This window comes from Copadichromis virginalis, linkage group LG20 (genome assembly GCF_057382275.1).
Source record: "Copadichromis virginalis isolate Kocher_CV1m ecotype Utaka linkage group LG20, C_Virginalis_male_GT1.1, whole genome shotgun sequence".
NCBI classification, from domain to species: Eukaryota; Metazoa; Chordata; class Actinopteri; order Cichliformes; family Cichlidae; genus Copadichromis; species Copadichromis virginalis.
In genome coordinates this window covers 2,964,032-2,985,511 of record NC_140637.1, presented here as the reverse complement: position 1 = coordinate 2,985,511, position 21,480 = coordinate 2,964,032, and the positions used below count along the sequence as shown (strand labels likewise).

At 40.7% G+C, this 21,480-nt stretch overlaps 2 protein-coding genes across 3 annotated transcripts; one reads left to right on the top strand and one right to left on the bottom strand.

Annotated features, from left to right (window-relative positions):
• Positions 1-801: 801 nt before the first annotated feature.
• c1ql4a (complement component 1, q subcomponent-like 4) lies at positions 802-9,269 on the top strand. The gene is made up of 2 exons (XM_085443570.1): positions 802-1,524; positions 7,929-9,269. Exons 1-2 carry the CDS (start codon positions 979-981, stop codon positions 8,106-8,108), a joined length of 726 nt encoding a protein of 241 aa, XP_085299696.1. The 5' UTR covers positions 802-978; the 3' UTR covers positions 8,109-9,269.
• Positions 9,270-11,863: 2,594 nt separating this feature from the next.
• LOC146683999 (myosin light polypeptide 6) lies at positions 11,864-20,420 on the bottom strand. 2 transcript variants are annotated; one of them, XM_085443108.1, is made up of 7 exons: positions 20,235-20,420; positions 16,466-16,493; positions 14,533-14,676; positions 14,257-14,430; positions 13,963-14,040; positions 13,438-13,472; positions 11,864-12,361 (listed from the first exon to the last, which is right to left on the bottom strand). In XM_085443108.1, exons 1-6 carry the CDS (start codon positions 20,403-20,405, stop codon positions 13,444-13,446), a joined length of 624 nt encoding a protein of 207 aa, XP_085299234.1. In that variant the 5' UTR covers positions 20,406-20,420; the 3' UTR covers positions 11,864-12,361; positions 13,438-13,443. The 2 variants fall into 2 exon arrangements, with proteins under 2 accessions (XP_085299234.1, XP_085299235.1); XM_085443109.1 differs by lacking the exon at positions 13,438-13,472.
• Positions 20,421-21,480: the final 1,060 nt, after the last annotated feature.

Sequence of the window (21,480 nt, the reverse complement as noted above, 5' to 3'; positions counted from 1 at the left end):
ATTTAAATTGTGTACATGTGTGTAGTAAGTCAGACCAAATCAGTTATTGAGTGTCTCTGCTCTTTTTACCATCCTTTTTAGATCCAGCTATAGCCAGAAGAGGAACGTTTGAAAAGCACGCCCAAGTCAACAAAATCGCTTTTGGTTTCCTGAAAAACATCTTTTTAATGTGAACAGATAAAAGTGGGAGGTCATAGGATGATTGTGTCAGCCAGAGATCTTTGATGAACTTTTTTTTTAAACTTTCAGCCATGGCATTAAGTGAGATATACACATGAAGTGAAATCCTCTGCTTTGGAGGGAGGACTTAAAAGAAGATTTTTCAGTGAAAAAAACAAAAACTAAAAACACAAACTGTAGATTATTCTTCATCCAACAAAACAAACAAACCTCTACTCCCTCTTCAGTGAGATGAATTTGGCACCAGCTCTCATTTCAGCATACTTCTAATTAAGCTCTGGTTTCACAATCACCATCTCACTGCCAACTACCGTTTCTGCTTGATGCTGAAAATTGAACAGAACTCTAGGATTCCAGGAGAAGTCAGAAAAAGGCAAAGCAGACTTAATCAATTAAATTGTGTTTTTTGTACCATGTCACCACAAATCTGAGACATCGAGATTCTTGTGCTTACTTCTCTAAAAACTGTGGCGTGTGAAGTTTGTATTATTTCAGTCATATAGTCATAATATTTTGAACCCTGGACATTTAAATTTTCTCTTGGATTTTCTCCCTTGGTTGTTTCCTTCGTGGCTCTCTGCCATTTTGTCCTCTCATTCATAGTTGCTCTAGTGATACGCTGTTTCCCCCACACACCCCCAAGTCCTCCTCGTCTCTTTTGCAAATCATACTGGTTCTCTGAGAGGCTTCATCCTGGCCGGCACTATTCCAGCCAAGGGGGAAGAGGACTTCCTGACGCTGGCCGCTTCACGGCTCAGCCGCAGGAAACGCGTCATTGGAGCTGCTGTAGGTGTAGCAATGGTTCTAATACTCTTGGTTGCCATTCCCTTGCTGGTCCACACAACCAAAGGAGGGAATGCTGGAAATGCAGGGAGCCATTATGAAATGCTTGGAAGCTGCAGGATGGTATGTGATCCCTACACCACGTCTCAGCCAGGCCAAGAGCTGACAGCTGCGTCTCCACCCCTCCAGGATTACTCTGGAAAGAAGATAAAGTCTGGGCTTCGAGGGCCTCCAGGGATTCCTGGGCCTCCAGGAGAACGTGGACCCCCTGGAGAGCCAGGAAAACCAGGGCCACAGGGTCCCCAAGGTCCAGGCCCCGGTGGCTATTCTCCCTCACTCTACACTCCCAAAATTGCCTTTTACGCAGGGCTACGAAAGCAACACGAAGGCAATGAAATACTGAAGTTTGATGATGTGGTGACAAATGTTGGTAACTACTATGAGCCGAGCACCGGCAAATTCACCTGCCCACTGCCTGGCATCTATTTCTTCACCTACCATGTTCTAATGAGAGGTGGTGACGGGACGAGCATGTGGGCAGACCTGAAGAAGAACGGACTGGTGAGTACAAGTGTGTGCGTGTGTGTGTGAGGATGCGCATGCATGAAGACGCTGAAATAGAGAATGTATAAGTATGTATTTGTATGTATGCACACACATGACCATGCAGCAGATTTATTTATTTTTTATTTACTGCTGACCATCCCGTCTTACCATTGACTCATAGTCACCTCTGTAACATTGAGCTCTTCAGATTCAGAGCACATTCCACTTAGCAGGTGGCAACATGACAGCCAAAGAATGAAACGGCAGTCTTTCTCCTCATTAAGGCGAATTCATGCTATACAGTCTAAAACTGCGGCTACAGGTATTTGCATTCCCACATGTACTGTGGCTAAATGACAAGTGGCAGAATGCAGCCGCTGCCGCCGAAAGGAACAGTCTAATTAGTAAGTATCATACACAGAACTTGATTATCGCCTAAACAGAAGTGCAAAAGAGCACAAGAGAAATGTCTGTCAGAATGTGGACCAGCCAGTTTACACCTCAGCTAAATAAATAATGAATGTAAAATTGACAGTCCACTCATCCCCTCTTTCATTCCCCAGACACTAATTAAAGACAGAGGGGCTGACGGGGGGAGGGGAGAGGAGAGGTGGGATAAATCACAGGGATTTTATCAGAGAACTCCAAATTCAAGAAACATTCTTCAAGTTTCTTTTTACGCATTCATTCATTCATCAAGGACTCTGAATGCAAATGCACTCTGCTCTGAACTTACTCTCTAGACATGTAGTGTATCAAGGACTGTCGGTCAACATGGCTTAGTGCTGGTTCATGCGTACAGTTTACTTTATCATTGCAGCTGTACTAAAGTACAGGATGATTAAAACTTGGTTTTGAAAATGCAAAATTAATTGTTTAAAATAATTCATCACCCAATGTTTGATATTTGATGCACTGTTATATATGCATGAGACCACAAAGGTGAATATGTGTTTAAGGCTGTCTGCCTAATGCTCCATATTGTCATTCAAGTCATTTTAGACTGCTAAATAATTTATACATCTTAGATGAGATCCCCTGAACACCCGCTATACTTTCCTCTCCTAACCCCTTCCCAGCTTGTTCATTGATTCTCCATTAATTATCTTTTCACTCAACTCAATTATTTAACCTCACCCAGGTCCATTTGACACCCGTGAGCTGGCCTCTTTAAACAGTTCTGTTAAATAGAGCACTCACCTAACAGGGATCTACCCAAACAGAGCTGCCTGTAGATGGAAATGGAGTGTAAATGAAATTCTGCAGAATGCCTGATCATGTTTGGAGTTATTGAAGCCCTGAGGCAGGCGGGTATTGTGCCTGAGGCCAGTCAGTGGCTAGGGTTTACTAAAAGGGCACTGTGTTTGACAGGTTGCATTCCTGGCTATAGAATCAAACAGCCTGTTTTACCATTGCCGTAGGTGCTGAAGCTTTATTGGATATTTTTCTCTGCCTGCTGCTTTTTTTCTTCTTCTTTTTTTTCTGTTTTTTAGTCGATCGAATTGCCATTGCCACAAATTTGCCTTTCAACTTGTGTTGTTACCTATCTAACAGGTAAGGTAATTTATAACCTTATATGTTGTGTTGCGGCAGCCAGGCCAGGAGAATAATCTCAGAAAGATTCAGCAAGAATGAATGAAACACGAGAGACCGGACATGGCAGGGACATGCTGAGACGTCCATTTAAAGACTCTGAAAAGGGAGAGCAAAACAAGACAAGTGAGTTGATGGCAAGATCAGGGGTGGAGCAGAGGAAGATAGATGACTTAATGGAGGTATGGAGACAGTGGGCTGGTAGACGATGCATCTGGGAGGCTGGTGGTGAAGGCCAGGATGAGATCAGGCATGATGACCAATGGACTCCCACTCAACACGTCTCGACTTGACAAGTGATCAAGGTCGACTAGAGAAAGAGAGAGCGAGCGAGAGAGAGAAAAACAGGTCTTGCGAGCTCTGTTTATGCACTAGTTGAGCAAATGTAATGCTTGTTAGAGACACTTTAAGATGAGTGCATTAATTAATTCAGAATGCCAATAAATGCCTTCTGGAAACATTCGAGTTGTATAGCTTCACTTTTATCTCAACTGATAATGTTTAAAACTAGCATGCTGCATGGAGTCTCCGAGTGTGTCATGTGACATGATCTCAGGAGGATGCGCTGACTGGGGCGAGGCTTCCATGGGATTCCTATAGATCCAATACCTATTACCTTCAATAAATCCCCTCCCTGTAAAGCCTACCTGCACACACCTCAATCTAACTTTCACAAATCATTGCAGCATGACACCGTTTCAGAGCCAAGGGATTTGTGATTGAAGGAGGGAGGTCACACTTCAGCTGCTTCCATGTTTGTAATCGACTTAGAGTTTAATTCTAAAGTACGACGTGAAATTTTGATTAACACTTTTCTTGCCCAGCTGATTAACTGCCCTTTATATTATTTGCACTGAACACAAGAAATAAAAATTGGTAAATATGCTAGATATCTATTATATCATTAAGATACTTAACGATTCAATGCATCCAGCCTTGCTCTGCAGAAGACTGTCAACAAGCCCTTCTCATTGTTGACAGCGCTCTTATAAATGGGTTGAATCCCTCCTTCGTCAAATCACTGCCTATAATATAAGAGTTAAATTCTAGTTAATATTCTAGGTTGGTAACAAATGCTATTAGTACAGACCCTGCTAATGTTGGCATGCTTTATGCTGTGAAGGATGATAATACACCACTGAATGTCTCTCCTTTCCCCTCATTAACTGATATGCGAGCTGCTCACCTACACATTTACAATTCTATAACACTCCACTCTGTACATATCTATGTATTAAACTTTCTTGGTGCAATATGCAATGTAGACAAATAGACACCGCTTCGACTCTCATTTTATCTCTCCCTTGTATTTTCATCTTACACAGGCTCTTTTAATAGCTCAGTTAAAGGTCAAGTTATCTCACACGGTAATGTTAAAATGTCATCACTTGCTGTAATGACCGGTACCTGAATTAACTCCCACAGAAGGAGGCGAAGAGGGAAAGACATTGATACACAGTAAGATTTGCTGTCTGAATTCTGATTTTTGTTTAAAATCTGCTTATATGCTCCTGATTAAACACAATAATTAAAAGAAGTCACAGTGCACACAGGTGCCACAGACCACTGGCTACAATGCAGAATGGCAGGTAACAGCAAGCTAAGGCACGGTTCAGTGCTTAAGTCCCTTGTCGCCATGTAATCCCTGGGCTCCCAGAGGAGAGGGAAAACCTATTCAATAAATAATCTATTTCCACAACATCGTGCCCCCCACCCCAACACCCCTGCCATGTGCAGGAGTCCCTTAGGTAAGTTTAACAGCTACTTTTCTATTGTCTCCGCTCTAAGAGGTCAGTATATCACAGTGAATGAATCCTGTCAGTTTTATTACCAGTGGAGCAAAGCACCACAGATAAAAACAAGACTTCATATACCCCCACATCTCCCTGGTCTCACAAAATAGCCTCGCTTGATCAGTCTGTTACTCTAGGCCCCCCTTCCTCAACTCTCTGGTCCTTGTTTTTCTCCACTCTCCCTTCATTTTGTCTATCCTTGCCTGTCTTTTGTGCTGCGGCTCCACTTGTATAGAAAATGACACTGCAGCTGCTCCTTACACCCCCCCTCCTTCTTTCTCGCCCGTGGCCCTCAGCTCCCAGGCGTGTTTACTGGAGGCCCTATAATGAAAGGGCTAGGCAGAGACAGAGACAGCCACAGGCAAGCCCCGGGGGCCCCTGCCTCACGGCTCACAACCCTTCCAACTCCAGGATCAGCACTGTATGCTGCCTGCTTCACAAGGATCAGTTTGTGTCCTCCAGCCGTATCCATCTCTTCTGCCGGCTTCCTGCCCTAATCCCACCACGTCTCCCTCATGCCTCTCTGTCTGGTATCTGCATCACTGGATGGGTTGTATTATTCCTTCAAGCACAGAAACACAAGCTGAAGTATCTATTCACATAATGTCATATACTATTTAAATTATATTTGCTGAGTGATCAATGCTATTCTTATTTATAGATTTTAATTTATTTTTATAAAAGTCGTTAGAATATGAGATGGCCTGAGGGATGAACAGAACTCCCCGCATCGCTTTCCATGACACTGTTTGGCCAAAATAATGAGCTGGATGACATATCCCTGGTATCAATAGGAAGTCACAACAACAGCATCACTGTCAGAAGCAGCCAGTGATGCAAATGTTTTATTGGCTGTCACTACACATGTCAAGCAGAACAATATAACCTTTATGGATGACAGTGTATTGGTTTTGTTGTTTGAGAGATGGTCTTCTGAGGGTCTAAGAAAGGGTAAATTACAACTAATGTTTAATTAAACTAATTGGTCAGGCCGGTTAGCACAAGGGTCTCTAAAATTAGAAAAAAAAGTACGGGTCAAATCTTAACAAAAATTGTATTTGTTATTTGCTAAATGCCTAATATACATTTTCTAAATGATGTAAATGTTTTTCTTTTTAGGCATTTAAATGTGAATCAACTGGTGATGATGAAAAATACATGTGAGAAAAGTTGCTTTTGTTGATATTGCTTTGAATATAGAGAAGATAGCACTAACATGGACAGATAATAATTTAAAGAATGTAAGACTCAGTTAGCTTTACGAGAAGCATGCAGTTGGTTGGTTATTAGGTCTTTTTGAGATAATCTTTCACAGATTTAGGAAAATGCAAACATTATAGGAGCAGGCTAGCTGCTTAAATGAAAGGAATTAAATGAAAAGAAACAAAGTGTTGAAATGCATCTTTTTTAAATAACACATGCTAAGAAATATGAATAGATCTAAAACAGTGAGAACAAGCTTTTCAGATAAAAGTCTTTTTAGGTCATCTTAATGTAAAAATCCCCCAATAAACCACATACTATATATGAAGCATTCCCTGGTGGACTGGAGAATATACCTGTATTCCATCAGGGCATCTAATGTAATGAAACAAGACTGTTGGAGTAGCCTAACAATAGCTGTGGTTAGTTTTACTGAGTGTCTTTTATGCTGCGAGCCCCCAGAGACTGACTTCTCAGCTCCTTAATCAATCTGGTTTAGAACGGACAGGGCCATGCTTAACAACTGGTCACCAACATGCAGTATCGTCTCATTTAGGACCACCTACAGATATTATTCCCGCAATACAATCCAACTCCAGGCTGGACAGATGGTTAACAGCATGTTCAGTTAAGGGAAAAACAGATTGGTGCAGTGGGAAACAAGCATATTTTTTCAGTTACAGTAATTCGAGCCGTGTTGCTCTGCGATTGACTGTTTTCGAATTGATGCATGCTCATTGGGGAGAAAGAGGCACCGGTGACGGGAATGACATGATGGTAGTTGAGTTGCAGATCATATTCTGTGGCTGTCATGGATATGTGCGTGGCTTGTCTGGCTGCTGACATAGATTGAGTGCTCCCACTGTAGATGGACACTGAGCCAGACATAAGGCCACTGATGGCTGACATGTGTCTGATGATTGGAGCCGCTACAACAGAATTATTGATACATCCTACTTAGAGGGCTTTCTTTCTTTTTTATTTTATTTTTTTAAGGAGTGCTGATGTTCTGTGCATTTTTAAACACTGAAACCGCTTTAATATTGTTTAAATTAAACTCTGGATTGCCTGAAGATTATTCATATTGCAAGGTATATACTTACTATCTGCCCCCCTTACATGTATATGCAAGTTTAAATAACACACTTAATACAAATCCTATTTCTTGTACAGCAGTAACTCAATCTAGGCATGTGTATTTGTCCACACACAGCAAATCCAATTAAATGTGTTAACAAACAAGTAAAGATCCACTGCTGCCTGCTCAATAATACCAAACTCAAGCACAGCATGCAAATGTGAAACTGTCTAGCTTAAGCATAGCCACTCAATATCATGCATATTGAGCTGGTCCAGCATCATAAGCAACAGGTCAATAGATGATGTGGATAGTGATGCTGTTTCTCGGCTGAACCACTTTCCCCATAGACAAAACGTTGTCTCCAGTTAGTCCGCTTGTCTCCACCACCATGCAGCTCTCCATCACTCAGCATTTTGCCCTCAAGTCCCACGAGCAGCTGATCAATAAAAGACATAGTAGCTGTGTTCACCTCTGAGGTTACAGGTCAGTGTCCCATCCATGTGTTTAAGCAGCATCATTGATGGAGGTAACTCTGAGGTATAGGCTGTAATAATGAGTTACAACCCATCCTAAAATAAATGAATATTTTTTAAAGAATACAGTTTTAAAAATAAGCATAATGTGATGAATGTGGAGACTGATGCATGACACTTTTTGCTACAAGGAGCTCTCGCTGACTATGAGGCAGCTGTTTGTGCAGTTTTGTCCGTGTTCTAATTGTCAATGTGTATGTCCTCTGTCGGTGACAGGTAAGAGCAAGCGCCATTGCTCAGGATGCTGATCAGAATTACGACTATGCCTCCAACAGTGTGATCCTGCATTTGGACGTAGGTGATGAGGTGTGTGTGCAGCTGGACGGAGGGAAGGTCCACGGAGGAAACACAAATAAGTACAGCACCTTCTCCGGCTTCCTCATCTACCCAGACTGAATTTAATCCCCGCAGAGTGCGAACAATAAAAATAAATAAAACAAAACACCAACATACATATAGACACACTGACACTTACACAGACATATACATATGCAAATTGATGCACAAACACAGAAATGCAGTGCACACACAAAAATATGCACATAGATGAATACAAGCAAGCACACACACACTCATACATATCTGCATAAAGACATTTTGAAATTGCAGCGTACAACAAAGGAATAAATGAAAATCAGAGAAAAATGGAATAAAGTCAATCTGTGCCAATAGTCCTTTATTGGTGCCCTTTGAATACAAATATGAATTTCAGAATATGTACAGTATAGGTGCAAATTCAAATTCTACATTGTGGCTCTAAAATATCTAAAGAATTGTAATGTATTATATATTAAATGACACTGTGCAAACTAGAATAAATGAAAGAGCATAAGTCTGGCTGTCGTGCTGCAATGATGGTGTTAAGGGTGCCATTAATTAACAAAGCTGAGACAAACGTGTTCCAATCTTTACCTGCACAGTATTTATTTACACATTTCTGCTCCGCTTTCCAACAATCTGTTTGAATGGCCTGCATACATTTTGCAACTCATCATTGTAAAATACTTTCCTCTAAGCTTCAAAGTGAATTACACCAATTGAAATGAATTAAATCCCTGTTGTGATTCAGCGAGCATTGGGACGATACTGATTAAAGCGAGGCCATTTGAATAAACAGATGTTTGACTCCTCTCTTCTCTTTTGATTATGGCGCCGAATGTCACTTGGCAGGACAAAAGAAAGCATCTGAACATTGCAAGGAAACATATCACAATGCATTTCATCGATGGCACTTTTGTGTACTGAAATTTTAATTGCCAAGTGCATTATATTGTGTGTGTTTGAGAGCACGTGCGTGTATGTGAGTACGTGGGCATGTTAATATGTGTGAGTGGATATATAAATCATGTAAGATACTGGGGAGGTGAAACATTGACAAGTCCAGTGTTTTATTTTCATTAAAGGTTGTACATTTCACACCTTACTAGAATTACACTGCCATGTCTGAGATACCTTGTCAAAGAATCACCATATGTAAAAGAGTCATTTTGGGATGGGCTATGAAGTATATTGAAACATTTGAGTTGACAGTTGCTATTAAAAATATCTACACCTACACTTTCTGTGTTCTTGCATGTTGTTTTGGCATGGTGAAGGTCAGTGCTAAATATAGGCACCTACACTCATAAACACGCACACGACCTTTTTATTTTTATTTGAATTGACCAGCTGGACTGACTTGAATTGAGTAGATGACATGACTCCGTGGACCTATAGTCAAAATCGAAATGGCAGCCTGCTTCAGTGTGGATTTCCAATATATGTTAAGACACTAAGACACAAACAAATATTTGACAATATTGACCTCAGCTTATAAAAGGCTCCACTACATGCAGGTAATGTATACATTTAAATGTAGAATCAGCTGTGCAAACAATCCAAACTGGTCTTGACAATTATCTATTATGCTTTTGACACAAAGCTCACCATTAACGAAAATATACAACTGTTGTCTTTGCAAATATTGGCTGAAATCTGAATTTACTTCTTGCAGCTCAGTGATTTTATGGATGTCATACTCGGCTCTTTCGTTCTCTCTTTCCCTTCCTCCCTCCAAATCTCACTCTCTCACACAGACACTCTGTTCCTCACCTAACCCAAACCTTAACCTTTAAGTGTAAAACTTAATTATTTACATTTTGGACACTAGATTTTTGTCCCTGTAAGGAAGATGATAATTTTATTATGCAAACAATATTTGAGTCCATGCAAAATAAGCAATGCCAGTCCCACACACTTATACCCTTTGGTCTCTTTATGTGAGACTATCATGAAATATCAGGACACATTATTTATAATTAAGGTACAATGCTATTGTAAACATGTTTACCAAATTCCCTCACTCATTCACCTCAAATATTTGATAAATCAAACTCACAGTTATTTTCATTACTGTTTATATTCTCAACCCAAGAAAAAAAACATTGAAACCCATCGAAATTTCCTAAAGACGCATCATTTCATGTCTTATTTTTGTCCAGCAGCAATGCACGCTCAAATTTGAAAAGCTGGAACTAGTGCATTTTTGCCTCAGAAATTACTCGAGTGATTAGTTTTGGAATTTTCTGTCTATTGATTGAAAGACTGAAAATCTCAGCCCTGGTGTTTTTTCTTACCTACAAGCACCAAAATCATATTAAAAAGAATATGCGATCTCTTTTTAATCACATAAAGAATTAAAGTAATTGGGATTCCAGGGCTTTTTTAAAAGTTATCTAAGTGGATCAGTAGCTTTTAATTTCACCACAAAAATCTGTGCAAACTACTAACCACCTTTATGTTTATTAATAATCAATAAAGTCTGATATTACACATGAAATGATCAAGATTAAAAAAGGTGGGCAATATTTCAGATGATGCATAATTATTGGTGCATTGCACAAAATGTTTTTAAAGTTCACAAGAAGGCCCAAATGTGCTGTAAAAATAAAGTTTGCACACAAATTCCCAAATCTTGTTTCTGTGAATAATTTCCCCACATTCAGGACCAGTAGCTTTTTAGAGTAGGCACTTCATCACTTTTTAAACCAGTAAGAAGGAGACATCATCTCCATGTTGAAGAGAACGCATCTTGAATTTTTCTTAGATCACTGGCTGAAAGTGAAGTATCTAATTACAGTAGAGAGCTGAAGACAGTCTAGACGTAAAGGATTTGGTGAATCTGTTGCTCCTGAGCAGAAAAAGGAGGATGTAGCCGCACCGCGCCTGGGCCCAGCCCCCGGCTCTCTCTCCTGGCAGATTCCAGTTGAAAGTTAATTGGACGGGGAGAGGTCTGAGACAGGCTGTGCTGAGGCCCATTAGTGATTCCCCTGTCGAATGCAGAGCCACGAGGATCACAGACTCACAAATAGGAGGATTAAAATAATCAATAGCCTTGACTTCCATCGACCACACACATACACACACACCGGGTAATTAGTGGACAACCTATTCAGCACTGGACTATGACACCCTCCTGAACCTTACCCCACACACACGAGCTCCACACTCCAATAGCTGTAGTGTCTAATGAGGGGAAATAGTTGTGGCTGCTTGTGAGGAAAGTGAAGAAAAGGTCAGGAAGCCACCAAACAGCCCTCTACTGCTCATGTCTGTGCTTTGTCATTTCCTCATTTCTCTGAAAATTTACAGCATGGCCAGAAGAAATATAAAAAACAAAACGTTTAATGTTTCTAAACAGCTGCTGCAAACAGATGAGATCCTACATTAGAAACTAGTGTCACCGGAAACAAACTCCTGTACAATAATTCTAATTTGGCTCAAGTCAGCAAAAAGGGCTTTTGAAGGCATGTCTTTGGTATAAACCGTAAATTCTGACAGTCAACCAATGCAAGTGTAGTTGTTTACACATTTGCTTAAGAAGTGAAAGATCATTGGTTCGATTCTGGGATACAAAAATCCCTTGGGGATTGCACCAGGAAGGGCATCTGGTGTAAAAATCAAAATTGAATGTGTGCAGCTATACGCTGTGGTGCCCCCATGTGAATAAGGGAGCAGAATAGAGCAGCTTTCTGCACTGAAGGCTCAAGCAAGACAGATATCAGCAGTAATACTGCCCTCTTGTGTCAGCAGAAACCCCCCCACAAATAAAGAAGATCAATACAGCAAAATATCTTTCACTGTATCATACTAAATCAAACAAAACAACCACATGGGTTCTCAGAAAACATTTATTTAAATGCAGCAACAAAATCTGTTTGAATTCTAAACACAGAAAACTTTTTTTCTGCCTTAGTATGGCTTTAAATACACTGGTTTACCGTACAGTCAGAAACACTTTTATTCAGCCGTAGCAAGTCTTAGCAATGACACAGCAGGTTGGTGACAGTATATGTATTTTAAAGGTCTTATCTAAAAAAATTATAATAATCAGAAGTTATTGCATAATGATTTATGTTTTCTTACATGATGAAATGCTGCTGCAGGTAATATAAACCAAAATGAATAAAAGTTGGTCACACAGGTGAAAAGGCCTGGAAGCAAAACCTGGATCTTTTGTGAGGAATGTAAAGGCACTTCTTAAATTAAAGATGGAGTAATAACTCATGGAAAGAAGCTAAATGGAAAAAGGGGGTACATGAAAAAAAAAAAAAAGAGAAAAAAGTGGGTTGCTCTTCGTCTTCACCCGCTCATAACCATTCTGACCAGTTCTGTAAAGGAGAAATAAAAGAGAAGTGTGAGTTTCATGGTATCAGTTTTTATAGAGACCCCCTCCAACTACAGCATGTGGAGGTAATGTCCCCTCCTCATCCGGCTTTGCTGAGCCTGGGTGGGAGATGCTGCATTTGGAGGCAGATCTCTCCACATTCTGCTCGCCCAGAGCAAAAGAAGGGTTGAAGAGGCAGGGATGAGAGAAAGAGGTGAAATCACCTCAACCTCCTATTGAGCCAAAGCAACTGGCAATCTAAGATCCAAAAAGAGCTGGTTAGAGAAGCCATCCTCGTTGTATGCTTTCCTCTAGCTGAGAAGAAGAGAAAAGCGAAGAAGGTCAAGGGAGCTACAGTCCAGTTGAGAGACGGCCAGCTACAAATTCAGTTTCCAGTAATACAGAGGAAAGAAACAGTCAGCACAGGAGCGACTCATTGCGATTCTCTTGTTAGTAGAAAAAGGGACTGGTCCACTCTCCCAAAGCTGGTGACTATACCATCTAAAAATGTAAAACATGACTATCTGAAAAGGTACATCTTATATGTGTGTTGCATCTGTGAAAAGACCAGTACCTCTGACACCAGTATAGTAAAGGCCTGTTTAATAGCACCAGTGACATGCAAACGAGATTAGAAGAGCTGCAACATAACCACACCACCACACCAGTCAGTTCGAATGCCTTCGCTTCATGGCCACCGGGCTTTTCCTGAATGAGACCAGTCTCTTCCCTGTGTGTCCACCATATCCCCATAAATATAGGGGGGAGTCATAGACACATGCAGAGGGCCATGCTGCAGGCCAGGGGCCAAGACAGAGGGCTGCAGGAGAGAGAGGGACAGAAGAGCAGGAGGCTACACATGGGTCAGAGCCTCAAGTAGAAACGAGGAAGACCACCAGGCTTTCCCACATACATCTATGGGTCAAATCTACTTAGCAACAGCGCACTGTCCCAATTTACCAATACAAACAGCGCAACTAAAGCTGACTAGCGTTAGGATGGCCTAATGCAGCTGGATTATCTGGAAACTAAAAGCAGGAAAGCCTGGAGGTGCTATCCAATGGTATACAATGCCCGTACCGGCCCTCAGCCTGACATGATGTGACGAACAAACGCTGTGGAAGAAGAACATTAACACACTGTCAGACGCTGACATTTAAACAGAGCCTCTTACAGAAGTCCATTAAACAGAAGAGGTAAGAACAGGTATTAGAAGACGCCAACATGAATGATACGGAGCCCCCTGAAGGGTCACAGGAAGGAATTTTGCAGGGTTACGTTTACGCTGAAGCACAGGAACGTTTGCATTCCTTCAGATCCATATGAACACTTGATATGTTTAATAGCACATTTATGTCTATGTGACACTTTACTTTTACCCCTTTCAAAAGGCTCAGTGAAATGGACGCCAAACTCACACATACATAACTTTAAGCTACATTCAATTGACTTTTCAGAAAATGCACAATAACTGAAGTCAGCATAGCCTACACACAATGAATGCCATGCATGAATTTTGAGATGAGTTGAGATGATGACATCCTGTTGCATTAGCTTAATTGTAGCCAGCATCCCATCTTGACCTTTTATATCATCAGCTCTCACCTTCGTAATTGATGCACCCATTTGCATCTTCATGTCCTGCCAAGAGCGTCTCTACTTCCTCCTCTGTCATTTTCTCACCTGATAAATGGAACATAACAGAAGTAATTTAAAACTTACAAATTAAAATGTTGGAAAGATAAAAATACATTTGCAATTCCCTGGATATCAATTTGTATACCAATTTCAGGAACAATACGCTTCTGGAACTTGAAATCAATGTAAGTAGTGTGATCCCAACAGAGTCCTACATTTCCATTTGAATAGCTATTAAGAAATGATAACAATATAGCTTGCCTAACGTGGTGAGGACATGACGTAGTTCTGCTCCCATTACTGTGCCGTTGCCCTCCTTGTCAAAGACACGGAGTCCCTCCACGAAATCCTCCATCGTCCCCTGATCTTTATTCTTAGCAATGGCCTGGAACATGGGCAGGAACTGCTCGAAGTCGAGCATTTTGGTGTTCATCTCTGCAAAAAAGTAAAAATAAATAAGGCAGGCCTGTGTCAGAGAAGATTCCCTTTTGTCACTGCTGTATGTAACACCCAGTACGTTCAATCTTGTTCCCTCACCCTCAGACTTGGGGTTGCCCAGGACTTTGAGCACCTCGGCGTTAACCGGATTTTGCCCCAGGGCCCGCATGACATCTCCACACTGGCTGTAGCTGATCTTCCCATCTCCTGTCCTGTCGAACAGCAGGAATGCCTCCTTAAACTCTGCAGGACACACAGACACGTGATAAATTAAAGTATGAACATGAATTATTTAAGACGAGATGTTCATGAGTATGAGCAGAAATGATAAAGAGATAGGAAATGAACTGGAAATGAAAGCAGAAAAGCAACGGATTGGAAAAGAACAAGAGAACAAGCAGACTAAAGAAAGATCCTGATTAAGACTAAATTATAAACTTACAAGTTATCTGGCAAAACAGACAGGATGCAAAGCACCGAACTGACAAACCTGCCCAGCTTTTGTATGACACTCAACGCATGAAAATGTTAGCCAGTCTCGCTAAGATAACTGATCATATTGCGAAAACTTACACTTTACACAAATGAATCTTTGGTAAAGTGTGGTGCAAAGTTAAAAAAAAAAAAAAAACAAACAACAAAAAAACAAAACACCATCTGCACACCATCTGATGATACTGCAACCATCACTTCCTCAAAAACTCTTTACTACAGTTACAGTCGATTTACTGCAGTTAATGCCTGCATGTTAAGGGTTTGTGCATTTCCCACCTAAACTATTTCACAAGTTGTGTTCATTCTTAAACAAAGGTTAAAAAGACTCAAACCTGTATTAATACAAGGCATCAAAAGCAGGCAAATCTCTCTAACAGGCAGTGACGTGCTTAGTAATTTTACTAGAAAACAAATGCAACAAAAACTCAATTCAGCCAACCGCTGCAAAAATGTTAATCGAATAACAGTTTCAGTTAAGCTTCATGCTGATCTAGTATCACCTCTAACAACCTCTAATAACTTTTGGACACCCTTTTAGCTTTGATCAGACACAAAAGGCCATCTAGCACAATAGTCTTGGAGGTAGCATTTTCTTGCCAATGATCGGAGGAGCTTCATTTAACACCATCACTGTTTGGCAACTCCACATATTAATATTGTATACTACTAATGAACAGTTAATAAACCTCTGAGGCATCTAAACCTTCTTAAGCCTTTACATTAAAAAGTATTGAGCATCTTTGTTGCTGCTCAAGTGGAGTCAGCTTTATCAACTGTCAATGATCTAAAAATCAGCCATTCTAGTGTCAAACAGTGAAATAAATGCTTGCCTAAGCTCCAGCAATCAGGGAGACACGGAGCATGATTACACAACAGCAGGCAGTTTCTAATGTTATAGGGAAAAAAAAAGTTCCCCCCCCCAAAACAAACAAACAAAAAAAAAGGCGTAGGCACTGTTGTGTAGTTTTTTTTCCCCCTGTTCTGAGGAATGTCTCTCTTCCTTTCTCGCCTGCGAGCACTTTTCCCAGCACCATATTTGGTTATTAGAGGAGTGGAGAGAAGGAGGAGGAGAGTGAGAGTAGCTCTGGCCTATTATGTCAGCTATGATTAAACAAACCAGCCCTAGGACAAAACCCATCCACCACTTTATCCAGCACCAAAAATGGGCAGAGTGGAGATGAGCTATTTGGAAGATAGCAGGCAAAGTTTATGGTACACTGACAAAAGCGGGAAAGCCTGCGCTCTAACAGAACAAGACTTGTGAGAGCAAATATGGACTCTGGCCATGATTGGCTTTTCAAAACTTCTTTCAAAATAAAATAAACCAAAATAAAACTGCAACACACATCAAGGCCGGTGAGTAGTACAACATTATGTGCAACTATGGCTGACTTTGACGTACCAAACACCAGTGCAAAGCGGCTATCGTACACATTTACGACAGACTTGGCTCCACAACCGACATGCAGATCACACCCTAAAACACTCCGAGATGGCCATCAGTTTAGTGTAAGGCGTCCCCTTTACAATGACTTACCATGAATCTGATCCAGGTTAAATTCAATCTGGAAAAGGACAAGCAGTTGCAAGTGGAAAAAAAGTGATGAAACAGTACGAAAATATAAAAAAGGAGAAACAGAAGGAAAACTTAGGTCTAAGGCCACGACTGCTACTGCTGCTGTGGCGGACGGAGGACTTAGAGCAGGATGATAGTGGAGGTACAGGGCAAAGTGTCATCTGGAAAAAGCACGAGTGAAAGAACACCAAACAGGAGAAATACGATGGACATGCCACAACACAAAAGCAAGACTCACCGAGGATTTGATCTTCTGAGAAGTCAGACTGTTTAAAAAGAAATTAGGCTACATGAAAATGGTTCCTTAAAGCTGTGCAAAGCTCGCTCGCGTTTACATCAAAGGATCTGTGAAATACTTTACAGTTATTTAGATTGCCTGAACTTGCAGATAACATTTCCCACCGTTACCACATTCACTAATGCTTAACCTAAACCCAGTCATTACATTAGTCGACAAGTCGTATAATTGTTAACTTTATCCGCCATTCAAGCTAGTGCTAGCTTATCTAAAGTTGCACTTCCGCTTGCGCCCAGCGGTCCAATTCGGATATTCAAGTTCATCTTAACATCTCTGCAAAGTTCGGCCATTTTGTTAAAAGACTGAAAATAATATCTAACTGCATAACAACTGCGGTAATGCTAAGATGTGAATGAGGGGAAAAAACCCACCATGGCTGTGTCGGCTAAGGTGTGTCCGAGACGACGGCAAACCAAAGAATGTGACGGGTCGAGTGGAAGGTGGGGTGAGAAAAACCAAGCAGGCGTACGTCATCACGCACAGGACGCAGGAACTGACGTCTCGGCAGCTGCCGCGCTCCATATATAGAAACAAAGCTGAAGGTATGGTATGTGATTTACAATACATGGATATGGAGCCTTCGTTTTATGATTAAGGTGACAAGTAAATGGAATAAGGCCTTAAGCCTTAAACCTAACCCTAACCCTTAACCTGATTTTAGGCTAAAAGTGGATTATGATGGTCGGCCTGTCCTTTCCTTTATGGTTATGGTAACGTTATTCACAAATGTCCATTAATTAAAATATAGATTTTTTTTTTAATTTGATTTTCAGATTAGGAAGAATGATGCTATTGTGATGATGTAATGATGTCTGCTGCTGGGTTTGCAGGCTGTGTTTAAGCCACATTTTCTTCAAGCCATATTTTGTGGCAAGCCCTCTGTCCCGCATGCACTGTGAAGTTGGACAAACCTTGTTTCAGCTATCTACTCTGCAAATTTTTACAGGATCAACATCTTGCATGAGCATAGAATTGGAAATGAATTTTTGACTGAGATTAAACTTAAAGGAGTTAATTATTTAAGTCGATCATTAATCAATGAGCCACTAGACCCCTTTTAAAAGAAATTATTTTAAGGATGTTATATAACAAAAAACACTTGCGTGATTGAGCTAAGGGACCTGCATTAGTGTTGTGGGTGTCTGGCCATCCAGGAAAGATGGATTTTTTGAGTATAGTAAGATCATGGACTGATGTCATATCACTTTATAGGCCAAAGACCTTTTTTTATTTCCTAGATGGCGGCCAGGCTTCTTGTCATGTCTGTGAAGTGGGTAACTTAACATGGCCCACATATCCTCACCAGCTAAATGGGGCAGTCTCACTCTATAAAACAGTGCATGCAGTGGCAACACTTAAAGCATATGAGGATGGCAGCAAAAGCTGGGGCACAAACCAAGCTAAGCTATATTACTGCACATATAAATACATTTTTTAAATTAAGAATGATTGCCTATTCCTGCTTTTAACCTTTTAACATTACAAGCCCACATGATTTTGATTCAAATGTTTTTAACAAGTGGTCGAGGTTAACTAAATTCCTATATCCACTGAGGTTTTTATATCAGCGCGCCCCTGAAAGGACTAAAATCCCCATAAAGCAATGACATTCAAAAGTATTCAAACATCCTGCTGCAATACTGGTTTATATTTGTTTAACACATGCAAACCTTTTTAACATTAATCTTGTAATGCCAGAAGGACACAACTGGTGGCTGGGTATTTTACAGCTGACAGTTAAAGTGTAGTGTTAAACACACACTGCAGCTGGTATACACTCACTGGCCGCTTTATTTGATACATCTTACAAGTCCTGGGTTAGACCCTCCTTTTTCTTCAGAGCAGCCTTAATTCTTTGTGACATAAATTCAGAAATGTGCTGGAAACATTCCTCATTTTGACACGTCAGCAGGCATTTGCTGGAAATTTATCAGCTTCACATCCATGATGCAAATTTTCCATTTTGCTACTTACCAAAGGTACTCTGTTAGAATGATATCTGGTGACAGTGGAGGCCATTTGAGTGCAGTAAACTCACTGCCATGTCATGTCATCACTGTCTGAGATGTTCTGAGCTTTGTGATATAGTGTGTTATTCTGTTGGAATCAGCCATCAGAAGATGGATACCCTAAATAAAGGCATGATCATCTGTAATACTCAGGTAGGCTGTGGGATCCAGATTGCCAAGAAAATATCCCCCACACCATTATACCACCACCACCAGCAGCCTGAACTGTTGCTACAAAGCAGGACGGATCAGTGCTTTCACGTTATTCTGACCCTTACTGTTCAAATGTTGAGGCAGAAATCAAGACTCATCATACCAGGTGTAGTTTTTCCAATCTTGTGTTATCCAATGTTGGTGAGCCTGTGTGAATGGTAACCTCAGTTCCCTGTTCTTCTCTGGTAGGAGTGGCCCTCGGTGCGGTCTTCTGCTGCTGTGGTGATCTACGTCAGGGTTCCATAGCTTTTGCATTCAGAGATGCTGTTCTACGTGCCTCGGTTGTAACAAAGGTTTGGGTAACAACCAGTCTTGCCATCCTATTGCCTCAAAGCACATTAAAAGTCTATATACTAATACTAATCACCTTGAAATTCAGCAGGTTGTGCTGACGATGTCTATAAGCCTAAATGCCTTTAGTTGCTGCCATGTGCTTGCTGATTACACATTAGCAAATAATAAATCAATAAAGTGCTCAGTGAGTGTATGCCACTGTGCCAGAATAGTGGATGCAGATAATTGTGAACAATGAAATTAATGCAAAGTAAAATAATGTCACTTTCTAAATGATCTCATGATCTTTTGACAGAAGAACTTATTGCCTTATTTAACTTTTGAGGGTAAGCTATGAAGTAAATGTTTAAAGATCTTTGGATACAATAACTGCAAAACATCAGAGAAGTATGAGAAGGTCTATTCTTTTGTTTTAATCTCATTACTTTATCTAGAAAAAAAATAAGAGTTTGCTCACTTTGAATTTCAATGGTCTTAACTTTCTTTTTGTAGAAATCACTCTTGTGTGGGTTTTGAGATACAGGCAACGAATTTGAATTATCCTTCTGATGACAGAAATAGCACATGCTGTGACAGGAAACTGTCTCTAAGGGGGCCACTCACTGACTGACAACCAGTGCTGCTGTTACTGTCCCATTTCTTTGATTAACTTAGATTCTCTCTTGGTCTTTTTAATTAGCTGCACAATTAAAAGAAGCTACTTTGCAAATAATTAGAGATATTATTTGGAATAAATTTCATAAGAGACCACTATTATGTATCTTTCACTGAGCTTTAATCTGTTTTCTAAGAGGCATTAATGACATACTGGGTGTAAAACTAGACTGGCTAGATGCGACTCATACTTTAGTCATACTTTATGAATGCCCCACATAAGCTCTGTTACAAAAATATGTACTGCAGACGACCCACTCACCTCCAAAGTACTGGGATCAAAAGGTGAATCAGAGGGACGGAGCATCCTAGGCTTTTGCTCCGGTTTTGGAGTTGCAGGAGCTGAAGGCATGCAGGGATACGGAGGACCGAGTCTGGGTTGGGTCACTGATGAGGGAGACTTCTTAATGGAGGGTTCTCTTTTTGGAGACATTCCTGATGTCCTGGTAGAGTTACACTGAGTGTCAGATCTCTGCACTAGCAGCCAGTATGGCGCTGAGAGAAAAAATTTCAAGCTATGAAGTAAGTTGGGTGTATCCTGTTGAGGAGAGGGGGGAGGAGATCAGATTTATGATGCTGATGATGCTCAGGGACTGGCAGGTGGATGAGGCAGAGGTGAATTAGTGAAGCAAAGCGTAGGAGGAGTGGAGATGAAAGTGAGGGTGTAAAATAAAGAAGGGCCAAATATAGAAATCACCATCCTCCTCTGACTTCATTTATTTGGGTCAGAAGAGTGTGTGTGTGTGAGAGGGAGAGAAGAGAGAGAGGATTGGGTGCTAGTTTGTGCTATAAATGCCTAGAAACAGATGCAAAGCATTAAAAAGCTTACATTTCCTGAACCAAGAGTCTAGAATATGCATAGTTCAGTGAATTCTGACAAGTGCATAAGGTACTATGAATAGTCATTGATTGGGCTGTAGGGGTACTGAAGTATCTCCCAGACAGGCTGTACACCAGACAGATCACCAGTGTATCACAGGTCCAGCACAGGAAGACACACACATTCACAGCCACAGCATTGTCTTTGGATTCTGGAGTTCCTGCAGGAAATTCACGCAGGTACAGCGAGAAGATGTAAACTTTACAAAGAAAGGCCCCAGCTGGCAGGTCACCTTCTGGCTGTATCATTGTACCGCTGTGCTGCCCAAGATTGTAACATTCATTCTAATTTTATGCTACGGATCACTCGAGGTTGCTAAATTTATTCTATCTTTTCATTTTAATATACATTTGGGGTTAATTCACAATAATATTCACTTAGTTGTATCTATTTTTAAGTGTAAATACCTTGTCTCGTGTCCAAAAACAGTTTTCTAGTGCAGACTCTGCCTATAAAATAACATTAAAGAATATCTAAAAGCACTCCTAAATCAAACATGCAACATACAACTTGCTTCCCCTTGTGACAAAGAATCAGCTAGAAGTAGCTTTATTTTTACATTCTGATGTTGTGGTTGTAACTCCTATAATATTACATGCACTACTGTATGTGTAAGCCTCTATAGTAA